This window comes from Chlamydotis macqueenii, chromosome 3 (genome assembly GCF_036417535.1).
Source record: "Chlamydotis macqueenii isolate bChlMac1 chromosome 3, bChlMac1.mat, whole genome shotgun sequence".
Classification (NCBI taxonomy): domain Eukaryota; kingdom Metazoa; phylum Chordata; class Aves; order Otidiformes; family Otididae; genus Chlamydotis; species Chlamydotis macqueenii.
Genome location: NC_141558.1, coordinates 107822554 through 107834965, shown reverse-complemented (window position 1 = coordinate 107834965; position 12412 = coordinate 107822554). Strand labels below are relative to the sequence as shown.

Genomic DNA, 12412 nt, shown 5'->3' with positions numbered 1-12412 from the left:
TAGACTCCGGAAAGGCAGATTTCACACTGGAATTCAAACAAGCTCTAAATTGTAACCCACAGCTTTTGAGATCACTCAGACTACAGTAACTTCAAACACTTTGTTCATGTTCCCTCATTAATGTTCTCTGTTACACTTCATTTACTTGAGGACCAGTCTTGCAGAGTGCATAGCCCCTTGGCTCACATTATCCTTAGCAGAAGCTCCCTGAAGGACCAAGAATTTTCTTCTGTGGCAAAAAAGAAAGTCACCAGATGTGTTCTGAGCTTTACTGGCATGACCACGGCGTTGCGGGTTTTCTTCTGTAATGCTCTCCAAAAGTTTTTTTAATCTGGTTTCAAAAACATTCTTTTTACATTTGATCATTCTTTTTCTACATAAATTCAAAATTTAGAATATATGCTGCTAGGTCTTGTGCTTGACCTATGATAATATAAAATATATCTTCATCCTCCTTTTTTTTTCCTTTTTTTTTTAAAATGAACAAATACATAAGTTAAAAAAAAATCAAGAATGATATGTGCCATCAGTTCTATTGCTCTTCTAGAAACACATCCACACTGTGCAGTATTTCACCACAATGTTAAGCTGTGGTCCTTACTCTTCTTTAAGAGCTTGCAGCATACATTAGCAGTATTTGCACAAATTTACTATTAGTAAAGCCCAGGCCATATGCTGTCAGAACATAAACAGAGAAGAAAGACAAAGTCACGAATGTATTATGTGATAGCAATGCAATGTTGTTGGTGAACAAGAACTACTGCTTCTTTAGCAATTTCTCCATCTCCAGCAATTAAAGTCTATTAAAAAAATGTGGTAATTCACATCCTGCTGCTAGGATATATATTTTCAGCATAGGGATTCAAATGAAATGCTGAAGTTACAAAGCAGATTTTCTGTATTCCCTGGAAGCAGTTCTATACCTAACAGAATAGTTGGGTACACAATGAGCACTGTTAGCATTGCAATGATATGGATGCTACTGTCTTTGCTGAAGTCAAGAATGTCCCCAGTAACTCAATGTAGCATAAGTAAGACAGAAAATAAGCCTGAAAAATCTATGCCCAACACATATACTAGAATATTATCTAACTTTATCAGAATGTTTATCAGGAAACAAAAAAAAAGTTTTTATTGTCATTGTTTTTATATAAATCCAAAAGGACAGGAAAAACAATCCCAGGTAGATGCTCAAAGAGTGACATAATATTTAATTGGAAAAACAGGCACAAAAGACTGTGGTAGCAGGTGCTATTTTAACTCCAATAGCCTTTATACACCTATGAAGTGCTGACAGAAGGCTTAGCTGTAAAGTCAGCTCTCTATTGATGAAAGGATCCACCCACATGGATTCAATCGCAGGATCAAGGGCATCAGTCATGTAATACTCTTTAGAAACCAAAACAACCCTGTTCATTAAAATGCAGACTTTTGTGCCTGCTGTGCTCTGCCATTTTATACAGGTGTCATTGATTTTAAGAGTGCTAGAACATCACTCCAAATATTTATAAAATGCATCTGTTCACTATGAAGTCCTGTTTTTCTCTGGATCTCCGGCTAGGTGCTGAAATGAGTTTTCCTAACTGTTAGCTCTACTTCTTGAGTTGCTAAGTCCATGTTAAGATGTGAATGGATATGCATTAGTCCAACATATCAAAATTGAAAGCATTAAGGTCATTTTAGCAACATTTAACAGCCATATGTCAACTAGTACTCCAATAAAACAACTCACATTTAACTCAGCAGCACAATTACGGTGGTAAAATGCTGCACAATGAGGCTGGCAGAACCTGGCTCAAAGCTAATAATCACATTGAGTCACTGAAACAAATCTAAACATAGAAAAACTTCTCAAGTGTTGAAGGATCTTGTACCAAGTATAATATTTTGTAGTCCTGGCCCATTATCAGAGATAAGTATTAGCTAACATTGAGTTTTCTGTAAGTTATAGACAGAAAAATCTCTACCCCATGTGTTCAAAACCAAAACAAGAGAGCATTTCTAGTGAAAGGTATTCCTGCCCATGGCAGGGGGGTTGGAATGGGATGATCTTTAATGTCCCTTCCAAACCAAATCATTCCATGATTCTATGATTTCTCTTTTAAGTTCTCCTCTTCAATTTGACTGTTTTACCTGCTGAACAGAGCAAAAACATTAGCACCATTTTTTGATCTCTTTACTGAGGCACAAAGCCTAGAAGAGGTCTGAAATGATAAAGAAAAATTAAAGACAGGATTTAAAAAAAAAAAATGAAAGCCTTATCTCTACCACAATAGCTATTCATCTTAAAATAGTCAGAACCTTATGAATTTCATGATGCAGAATGTTAGATCACAGTATCTTAATCAAATTAGGAGCAACTCCACATCATCACACGAGTTTGTTCCACCTGGCACTGCTGCTCCACACTGCACTGTTTCAGAAAAGGATTTAGCCACATGACACCAGGAACACTAGGTCAGATAGTGTTGGAAAAGTCTGGCTTCCAATTTATCAGTAAGTTCTTTAATAAACTTCCAGAAGCTCTCACACGGTAATGTAGGTTAGCTTTTTACACTGCTGAAAAGTACACACAGGCTCATTTTTCTGAACTATCCCTTCAAGCCCACATATTAAAATTAAGCACGTGCTCAAAGTTCTCACAGTTTAGATCCCAAAGCTGAGATGTGTGACAGGGAAATGAAAACTCTGAATAATAAGTTAATAGCAATTTTCAGTCCTCACCAATGACCATATGACCCATCCCTCCCCCTAATTCTTTAACATTCAATTTAAATGTATTTTAAATTACATAAACATTACATAAATAGTTTGAGGGACTTTTAAAAAGTATGAAAAATCACACAAATTAACCTTATGAGGGCATAAGGGCACCTTTTATACTCATAGGAAGACCATGTTGAACCCCTTACATTTGCAATTTTTTCAAGTGCTTTCAACACATTGTGCAACATGCATTGGTTTCTGTTTCTGAAGCTTCAGTTACTTATTAACACATGCAGTTTCACTGCAACAATACTATGCAACAGCAACAGATGTTAGCACTGAAATTCAAAGCAGTACACTGGAAGAACTGCAGAAACATCTCAACCTCTAAAGCAAAGTCTGTCCAGAATGAGATATATTAACTGCCTTTACATACCTGACGGACAAATCCTTTCTCTGTATTTGCCTGCCCAACTGTTATTTTGCGCAGGAATCTGTCGTTTGTATCCACCACTGAAATAAGGGAATAGCAAACATGTTAACAAGGACTCAGGGATCTGGGTTTTTCCAGGCGTACCTGTTGTTACATATGTAAGATTCAGCTGCTTGAACAGCGCACGCTCCTGTCTGTTAGCATTAGCACTGGCTTGGTTTCTCCCTTCTAGTTGACAATATTAGATGACAAGTTGAAATGAAACTTAAATACAATTTCTCTGAATAGTATTTGAAGCTAACAGATTCTTAATATTCTAACATACAAATTAATATTTTAGCTGCATAAGAAAAGTCTGTCTGGGTAGATACAATGCATCTCAGACCTACTTCAAATCATTTGCTTCATCAATGACTTGTTAAAAATTGATTTCAAGGCTGCATGATGTAGGTTAAACTTGGTCTGTTTCTCTTTTAAAGGACGATTATGTTGTCAGATTGGTTCTTCCAGACAAGTCACTTTCTTGCACATCACAGTAACTAACTCCACATTCAGCTGCACGGCATTCAAAGGAAGTATTTTTTCAACTGCCAAGATCAACCATCTGCTATTGAACACAACTTCAATTTCAGACAGTTGTATTTCTAACCTGGAAACACTTTTGGTATTGCAAGGGCATGTCCAAATCATCCTGCGGAATTGCTAAGTTCACTAACAATTATTGCAAGCCAAGTTCTCCAATTCTTCACTGACAACACTCAACTTCAAACATGCCTTTGTATGAACCAAAACGAAGGACTGAGAATAATCGAAGAGCTCTCTCATCTACTGAGTTTGATCAGGATGTTTCTTAAGAAGAAACGTTAGGAGGCTGTTTCTGTTTATTAGAAAACAAAATCGAACTCCAAGACCTCTTCTTCCCAGGAATGGCAATCCCTACAGAATGCAAAAACAGGCACCACCTTTCTTACAGGCTCTTTCGTCCTACAAACCTTTTAATTAGCACCAGCGCTAAAAGAAACGGTGGAAGGTACTCTTCATCAGTCCAGCCTGTAGCCTGGCAATAAGTCAGTCTTCTGGTAGATGTAGATTTGAGCCCTGTCCATTTATAATTAGAGAATCAAGGAACCTCTGGAGAAGTTGCCTGTACTGAAGGTCAGTGAAATCATCTCCTCCCACTTTTCCTGCTGCTTTTGAAGAGTAACAAATTTGTCTGTACAGAAAAGGATGGCATGATTACCCAAGAACAAGAGGGACTTTGAATCCCAATCCTGCACAACCCCAATTCAGAGCTGTGAGTGAGCTGGGAGAAGAGCAAGGCTTAAGCCATTTCCCCTTTTTCGGCATTTGTCATGGGGCTGTTGCAAATACCATACGTGCCTTCTTCCCACTACATGGTATTTAGGCCCCTAATTTCTTCAGGAATTCCATTTAAGGGTTGGTGCAACACAGATGTGGCTAACTCATTTTGGTTTCTATTTATATACATTCACACTCTAGAATACTACAGTACTGGCAGGAATTGCAGAACAGAGCCCGGAAGCAGTAGCCTCATACCAAGCTGTGGTACCATATGCCAGCGTGAAGCCATATGGTAACCTGATCTCTCAAGCACAAACTTACCCCTTCTCCTCCTAAGCAGCTCAGCCTCACGAGCAGCTTTAAGCAGACCTAAACGTCTTTCCTGCCTACCCACTGCTGAGGGCAGGAACTAGCCTTCCCACCAGCCTGGACAGCATTTTACCTGGCCCTTCCTAGAAAAATCACATAACCTGAACACCCTTACCATGAAATCGTAACTACTCCCGCAACTCTTCCTGGTCACTAGGATACACTGGCTTTCTCATCATGGTCAGAATTCATTCTCCAGGAAGATTTAAGTAGTTGCACTTAAAAGTAGTAAAATAAGAAATAATTGCTTTTGCCACAAAAGCAGTTTTTCCTTCTCCAAATTTTCCCTCCTCCTTACCCAAAGTAAACGTTTCAGGAAAGTTTAGGTTCAACTAAGTGTTAGGTTTAATGTATCTACTTCCTTATCCTCTAGAGATATAAACAGGATCTGAATACCAGGGCAAGGGTAAGTAGGGGGAAGAGCTTTCCTTCTTTTCAGAATGTCACACCTGCTCCAGTTAGTATAAGAAGACAATGAACTTTAAGCTTGTGACACTTCTAAGGAAACAGGTCCTGAATAAAATTAATTTTCAGACAATCTGATAGCTTTCTCTTCTGCCCTACAAATACCATAGTATGTAACAAGCTTCACAGACGTAGGGATTGTAGAAGCAGTCCCAAATAAAACATTTTCCAAGTTATCTATCTGAAACGTTTCTAAAACAAATTTTTTTTTTTTGTTTGAAATGTTTGAGATACATACATCATATAGACCTGTGTGGAATAGAAGTTTCACTAATATTCTTTGAGATTAATTAAATAACTCAATTGAGCTTAACAGCTGTTGAGTAATTTTTCCTCCTCCCAATTCCGTGCTGATAAAAACGATGAGTCATACTACACTAAATATTTATACTACTCCATCCTAATACAGTTCTCTTCCAGACACACTGTGACTAATAAAAAACATCTTCTGCTACATCCCTCAGTGTTATCTTGAGAAAAATACCCCAAGTCTGAGATGACATGCATACAAAGGACACAGTAAAGCAAGACTCCTCACTTCTCAATAGATTCACCTTATTTCTCTAAGCATTACGATACATTCCATTTAACAATGATTTTGAACTAATAACTTTGGTGTTTGAGAACTTAGGAAGAAAATAGAATCCAATGGAATTCAGCTCAAAAGTTTATGCAGAGTTGACTTGCTAAAAAAAGAAAAAGAGAGATACGGAAGTTGAGGCAAACACTGAAATTTCACCCAGCACTAGAACTGGAAAATGCAGAGGGGAGTTGTCTAAGGGTGTGAGAGTGGCTAATGGTTTGTTTGGTCTACATAGTTGAAATCATACCACATCTTTCACCTCTTCTTCTTAACAAAGCAAACAACTCAAGACACTTGAAAAACAGGAAAAACACATAACGCCTGAGGCCTATTTAGTCTCTGAGCTACCCAGACTGCTAAGCCATGGAGGATGAGGGAGCAAAATCGAGTAAGTACAAATAATCTAAAATCATAGTAGACACAGTTAAGAAAAGAATGGATAAGATTTATAAAATGCACAGAAAGACACTTTCATATATTTTAAGATGTATTATCTAATATGAGTGAGACAAGGGATGTACCCAAACTATCAGACCAATCTATCTTTCAGAATATTAGCAAAGTCTCTCGAGTTACTGCAGATATTTGACCAAGTTTAGAACAACGTACTGCACCCACGTTTGTTATGCACTCGCATTTTCCACTTGCAAATCAGTTGTTCTTACAGTCAGAGAGCAGAAACAGCTCTGATTCCAGTAAAACTAAACAAATTAGGAAATAAGTTATAATACATCCACTCTGAAACAAGGCTTTTTGACTACATACCTCTTTGCCATGTTATGGTAGATGGGTCAATATCAAGGCGCACAAATTTGCTGATCTCCTCTTCTGTTAAAGTCCCAGGATCCGTCTTGTTAATTCCCAGCCTCTACGCAAAAACAAGTTAAAGAAACTCAATGAAGTGGTGTTTCTACTTCAAAAGGTATAGCTGCTCTGGCTTATCACTCCCACTTTCAATAAGCAGTTTGGAAAGAAGCATGTCAGGACCAAAACTATTTAAAAAAAAAAAAAAAAAAAAGAAAAGCACACATGGGAAACTACTTGTGACTAAAACAGGAGCAAATGTTTCATTTCTCCAGCTACAAAAAAAAAGAAACACACATAAGACATTAAATTAACAATATCTTCCTTACACAGAAGAAACTCTTAATGTAACCAAAGACAAAATTCAACACTATCAGTTTCTAATAAAAAGATAATTAATTTTTTGCTCTAGCTTGTGGAAGTCTTCGAAAGACTCATGTTGTTTTGTGTGAAACATCTTTGAATGAAATAAAAACTTCTGCTTTAAGAGCCCATCATCCCTAAACTCAGTCACTTAAAATGAATGAGCCAATGCATCCTGGCTTTTACAGATTCACTATTTCAGCAACACCAAACCTTTTTTAGGTGAATCTACATAAAGATGTATCAGAAAATTGTGTTTAAGAACTGTTATCTTAGAAATAATATAATCTTAATTTTCTCTGGCACTAGAAAGCATTCCTCTGTGAATTAACCAACATGCTTACACTTTAGGACTAAAAATAAGCAAATCTAAAAGTCTAAAGATACTCAGTTTCAAAGACCTACCACAGTTACTTCCCTATTTAAACCAACAGTTATTTCTAGAAAGCTGGAGACATCCTTTTGAAAGTATGAAAACTGTTTTCACTATGCTCCCATTTGAGGATTGGTCTCTCTCACACTGTGAGGGATGCTTTCAAATCCAGCTGTAGGCACTGGAGCATTTTCCACTGTACTGAGAAGGACAAAAAGCTTTTGAGAACAGCCTGCAGGTTTTGACACTTGGCACCCTAAGATTTTTCACCTCAGTTTTAATGAAGAAAGTCTTACGTCCTCAACTGCCAGTCTTGAATTCGTATTTTCTAATCTGTTGGCCAATTTTAATCCAGTTTGACGTAGTTAGGAGATAGTTTCTTACAAATTCTATGAAAATAGGCATGTCAACAAAGAAGCAATATCCTACTAGTATTTCTACTGAGGGACAGTAAGAGTTCAGTGCTCATCCGCCCTGCCTGGTATATCAAGCATTTGCCTAGATACATTTTTGCAGAGCATTCTGCCAAGAGCATTTTTCCACAGAAGGTTGACAGCAAAATTTTCAGTAATTCTTATAATTTTCAGCTGCTGCAAGTAGGGCTGGGCACTGGGACTGCAAAGAAAGCAGCCTGTCCGTCCCAGGGTCTCACCAATGTCCATACTGGTTCTAATTAGCAAGAAAAAAGCTTACTGATCTGGATGCAGACAGGAGGGAATAAGACAGCTGATGTGGAGAAGGAGACAAAGAAAAGATGGGGATAGTCAGATTTGATATAAGGAAAAAAAAATTTTATAATGAGAGTGGTGGAACACTGGAACAGGTTTCCCAGAGAGCTAGTGGATGCCCCATCCCTGGAAACATTCAAGGCCAGGTTGGACGGGGCTCTGAGCAACCTGATCTGGTTGGAGATGTCCCTGCTCCTTGCAAGGGGGTTGGACCAGATGGCCTTTAGAGGTCCCTTCCAACCCAAACTATTCTATGATTCTATTAAAGTAGTTAAAGAGAGAAGGTAAGGTAAGGAGGTCTTGAGCTAATAATTATTGAAGACAAGAGAAGAAAGATGAGGAGCAGGGAAATGAGAAAGGTAGCTCCTGAGGTTAGACAGGAGTTTTAAAAAAAAAATTTGCGTGGGACCTTGTGTAATTACAAGTCCAAACCACACATGTAAGGGAGGAGTTTCAATCCTAAGAATCCTCTTGTGAAAAAAATGTAACCCCTTTCCATAAAGATATCTTTTTACATTTGATTTTTTTTTAGGTATAAGGAAACATTATACTAAAAATAAGTCACAGCAAAATAATTCAGTTATATTGGACATTGTGATGGATGTATTTGAATGTTCTAAGGCCAAACTTTTTTTACTCAGTTGCAGCTCATGTGCAGAGGGAAATCCATTTCAGCTGCAGAGAGAGTTGGTACGTCGTGAATAACCAAGCCACTCCCCATCCTCCCATACCTGTGACCCTACACACAGTATAAATAAGGACAAAACAAAAATACTCCAACATTTTCATGGAAAATTCTGTGAGATCTACTCTGCCACAGAGGCAAGCAGGTATCATCTATACTTCAGTTTACTGTCTTTCAACCGAGCAGCACATACTTAAAATGTTATGAGAAGCTATTTTTTGGTTTTTCAAAACAGAAGCTGATATTACCTCTATCGTCCTTTCCACCCCCAATTCCAAGCGCACACTTGGGAGCTATCCATTGCCATCCCATGACTCTGAAACAACACTGGTCAGGACTCAAAAGCCACCAACAAACATGGAAGTGGAAGCAGAAGATTGAAGCTGTCCTTAAGGTTCATATTCAAGGGATTCATAATCAGGTTCCCCCACATTAATGGACTGTGTTGCTCTCTCGTTATTTATCAGAGTGGCAGCCTCAAATCCAGATACATCATTCATACATGTATTGTACAGGAAGCTCTTCTGGAAGCATTCAGGAAGCAAGATACTATGCACACAAACGTACTTCTACCCCTCAAAGGATGAACACTATCAAACCACATCAATAAAACCCCAGAAGTATATGCTATAATAAACTTTCAAAACCAGAAAATATTGCAAAACCAAAGAATGTGAGCTTTCAAACATGACTTCACCATAATAGGAGAACTATTTTAAAAACTCTAATATTTCATCAGGAAAGACACAGACTTTAAAAACATTATTGGCTGATTTCACGAGAAAAGAATAGCAAAAATGTTCGCTATGAAAATAATATCAGACCCAGATCCTGTTACTTGAAGGAGGATGCTTTTAGAAAAAAAAAATCTGGACTTGATCAATTCATGAGGGAGGTTTATACAAAGTTGGTCCCATACATCAAATAATTTTAAACAAGTTGCATAAGAGAGTGCATTTTATGAAGAGATACTATAATTCAGGAGAGAGTATATTAACAACTTACTCTCAGACGGGCAAGCTGAATAGCAGAAAATCCTCTCACACCATTAACTACTGGAACCAGTCTATTATACAAAGCCTAGAAAAAAATACATGAGAAGTTAATAAAATTTTTAAAAGTTACAAGTAGGGGCTATTTAAATAAAAAGCTAATGCTTTTATTTTATTTAGACTAATTTCAGTAAGAATTTCCCACATAAGTAGTGGACTTCTGGTTAGCAATTTAAAAAACATTTCTGAAAAGGCGGTAGGTTTTTGAGCAATTCTTATGATTTAATAGTCTAAATCTGATTATCAAAATGACTGTGTTTCTATGTTTCACCAGAAGAGATGTATTATTTTTTAAATTGGGAACCCTTTAAAACTTTAACCAAGGTCCAGTATTCAAACTCTTAACTATCATTTGCAAACTGGCCTAAATGTACATTTGTGTCATACCAAGTAACGGGGATATGACCACCCTGCTCAGTTTTAACACTGTAGCCAAAAAAAAAGGAGGCTCCTTCCTTTATTTTCTCCCTTAAAAGACTCAAGTTAGCATTTGTGTTAAGGTCATAACAGATTTAGTGGATGGAAGAGGATGCAGTTTATTTCCCCCACAACCTCTTAAGGTATATCATACTCAACTATACATCAGAAGTGTAATTTTTAACTTTAAAAGGAGTATACAAATTATTAAAAAGAATAAGATTTATACAGAAAGAAATTATCTTTTACTAGACTACTTAGAACAGCCTGAAATAGTTAACAAGGTTCTCAGCATAAGATCCTCATTTTAAAGACTATGTTACCATAGCTATTTGCCATAAAAAAAATACTCTAGAGGCATAATTTCCCAGCAGAACACAGAATGGCTTCACAATAGTTTCTGTTCACATGGTGAAAATATAAAAGGATAATCAACTTATTTTGCTTTGAAATGTAGTTTATTGAAAAACTGACATGAAAAAATGCCATGTGGATATTAGAAAAGAATTCTCACCTTATCAGACTGAGTGCTTTCATGCAAGATCCTGGCATCAATAGCAGCAGCCAGCAAATTATTCGCAGCAGTTATAGCATGAATATCTCCAGTCAAATGAAGATTGAACTAGAACATGAAAACAACAACAAAATCTTTTTATGGGAAACCATTTAACTTAATTTATTAATCTCAGATAGATTAGCAAAAACAATCGCTGCCATCTCCTTGAGGCTGCAGCAGAGACTAGTCACCTGTCACTGTAGATGAAATATTATCAGGCTGAAAATACACCGAGCTATACAAAGGACTTGTTTTCACCTGCGTACGTAGTAAACTACCCTTAGTTTAGCCATAGCCACAGCCACCTTTATTCTTTGCTAAATGATCCAAGAATGAAAAGCCCAGGGCTATGGTTCCCCATCATTAATACTAAATCTGTTTACTCTCAGTATTTACTGTTTGACCCAGACCAGAGGTGCAGATTTCTGTCGAATCCTCAGGAGCAGGCCCTGTGTGCTGGCTTTGGGGGTGTATGCCAGCTTTCTGCTAGCCACGGGAGAACAGCCCATGGCTGAACAGGCATGAACTTTGCTGACACAAAGTTTGCCCAACCAAGTTTTGTGGAAAAATCTGTAATCAGCAGTTCAGATTAGATAAGGACTTGCGTTACGTAGTTGCTGTATTTTTTATATATCTCTGACAGAAGGAGGCAGAGGGTCAGTTTTAATTGCACTGCAGCACTGACTGCGGCAGGGCACAGACAGCAACAGACACCAGCCCCTGGCTGTGCTCACGCTCAAGTGCAACACAGGATCAAAATGGTAACTAAGCACTACTTCAGGGCTCTGGACCAGCTGTGCAAAGGTAGTACTTCAACTGTTCAGGCTATAGAGTGGTTTTGTTGAGCTCTACACATGGTCTACGCTTCCTCTCTGTCCTTGACCCAGCCTGTCCATAAATGCATGGATCGTGTAGCTTTACATTGTGCTAGGCAAGGGTGGACACTTCAGTCCGAGTGTCGTTATCACTATGTTCACAGTGAGCATATTTTGAAAGCAGGCACCCAGCTGGTTCCTTCCAAAGCTGGCATGTGATTTTTGGAAGCCCTCAAAGAGGGCGAGGGATGATGTCATCTTCAACAGAAATTCATTTACTTGTGGGTAGAGGAGAGCTGCAGATTAATTTAGAGGTAACAAAATAATTCTTTCATTTTGACAGTGCCAGGGCCATGAGGACCTCACCAGTCTAGAGTGTCCCTGCCAGACCCTCCATGCCTCCCTTACAGCCCAGGACCCCACGTCAGCCTCTGGGACCATCAGCCCCTGCCCCAGTGATGCCACAGCAGGGCTGGTCTCCAGCTCCCACAGCCCTGCCCTGCCAAGGCCTACAGGCCCCACCCAGAGGCCCCACCAAGCCAGACCCATGTCCCAGGCAGGCCTCAGCCCACTCCCAGGGAGGTGCCCAGTTCTCCAGACAGACCATTGCCACCGACTAAGTGTGGCATCGGCCACCTCAGCTTGCCCACCCCTCCCAGAGGTCTCACCTCCTCCATGGGAATCACTTGAGCGTATCCACCACCGGCTGCTCCACCTGCACAGGAAAGCATATGGCCACATCAGACTCGCACTGGTTTTGG

The 12412-nt window shown here is 38.7% G+C and overlaps 1 protein-coding gene across 1 annotated transcript in view; it reads right to left on the bottom strand.

Moving 5' to 3' along the window:
- Positions 1-12412, bottom strand: part of MTHFD1L (methylenetetrahydrofolate dehydrogenase (NADP+ dependent) 1 like) — a 158262-nt gene that overhangs the window by 107732 nt on the left and 38118 nt on the right. Inside the window, exons 13-17 of the mRNA XM_086745151.1 lie at positions 12320-12366; positions 10795-10902; positions 9817-9891; positions 6624-6726; positions 3143-3219 (exon numbers count right to left, since the gene is read on the bottom strand). Coding sequence (XP_086601277.1) covers positions 3143-3219; positions 6624-6726; positions 9817-9891; positions 10795-10902; positions 12320-12366 — 410 coding nt within the window. The remainder of the gene's footprint in view (positions 1-3142; positions 3220-6623; positions 6727-9816; positions 9892-10794; positions 10903-12319; positions 12367-12412) is intronic.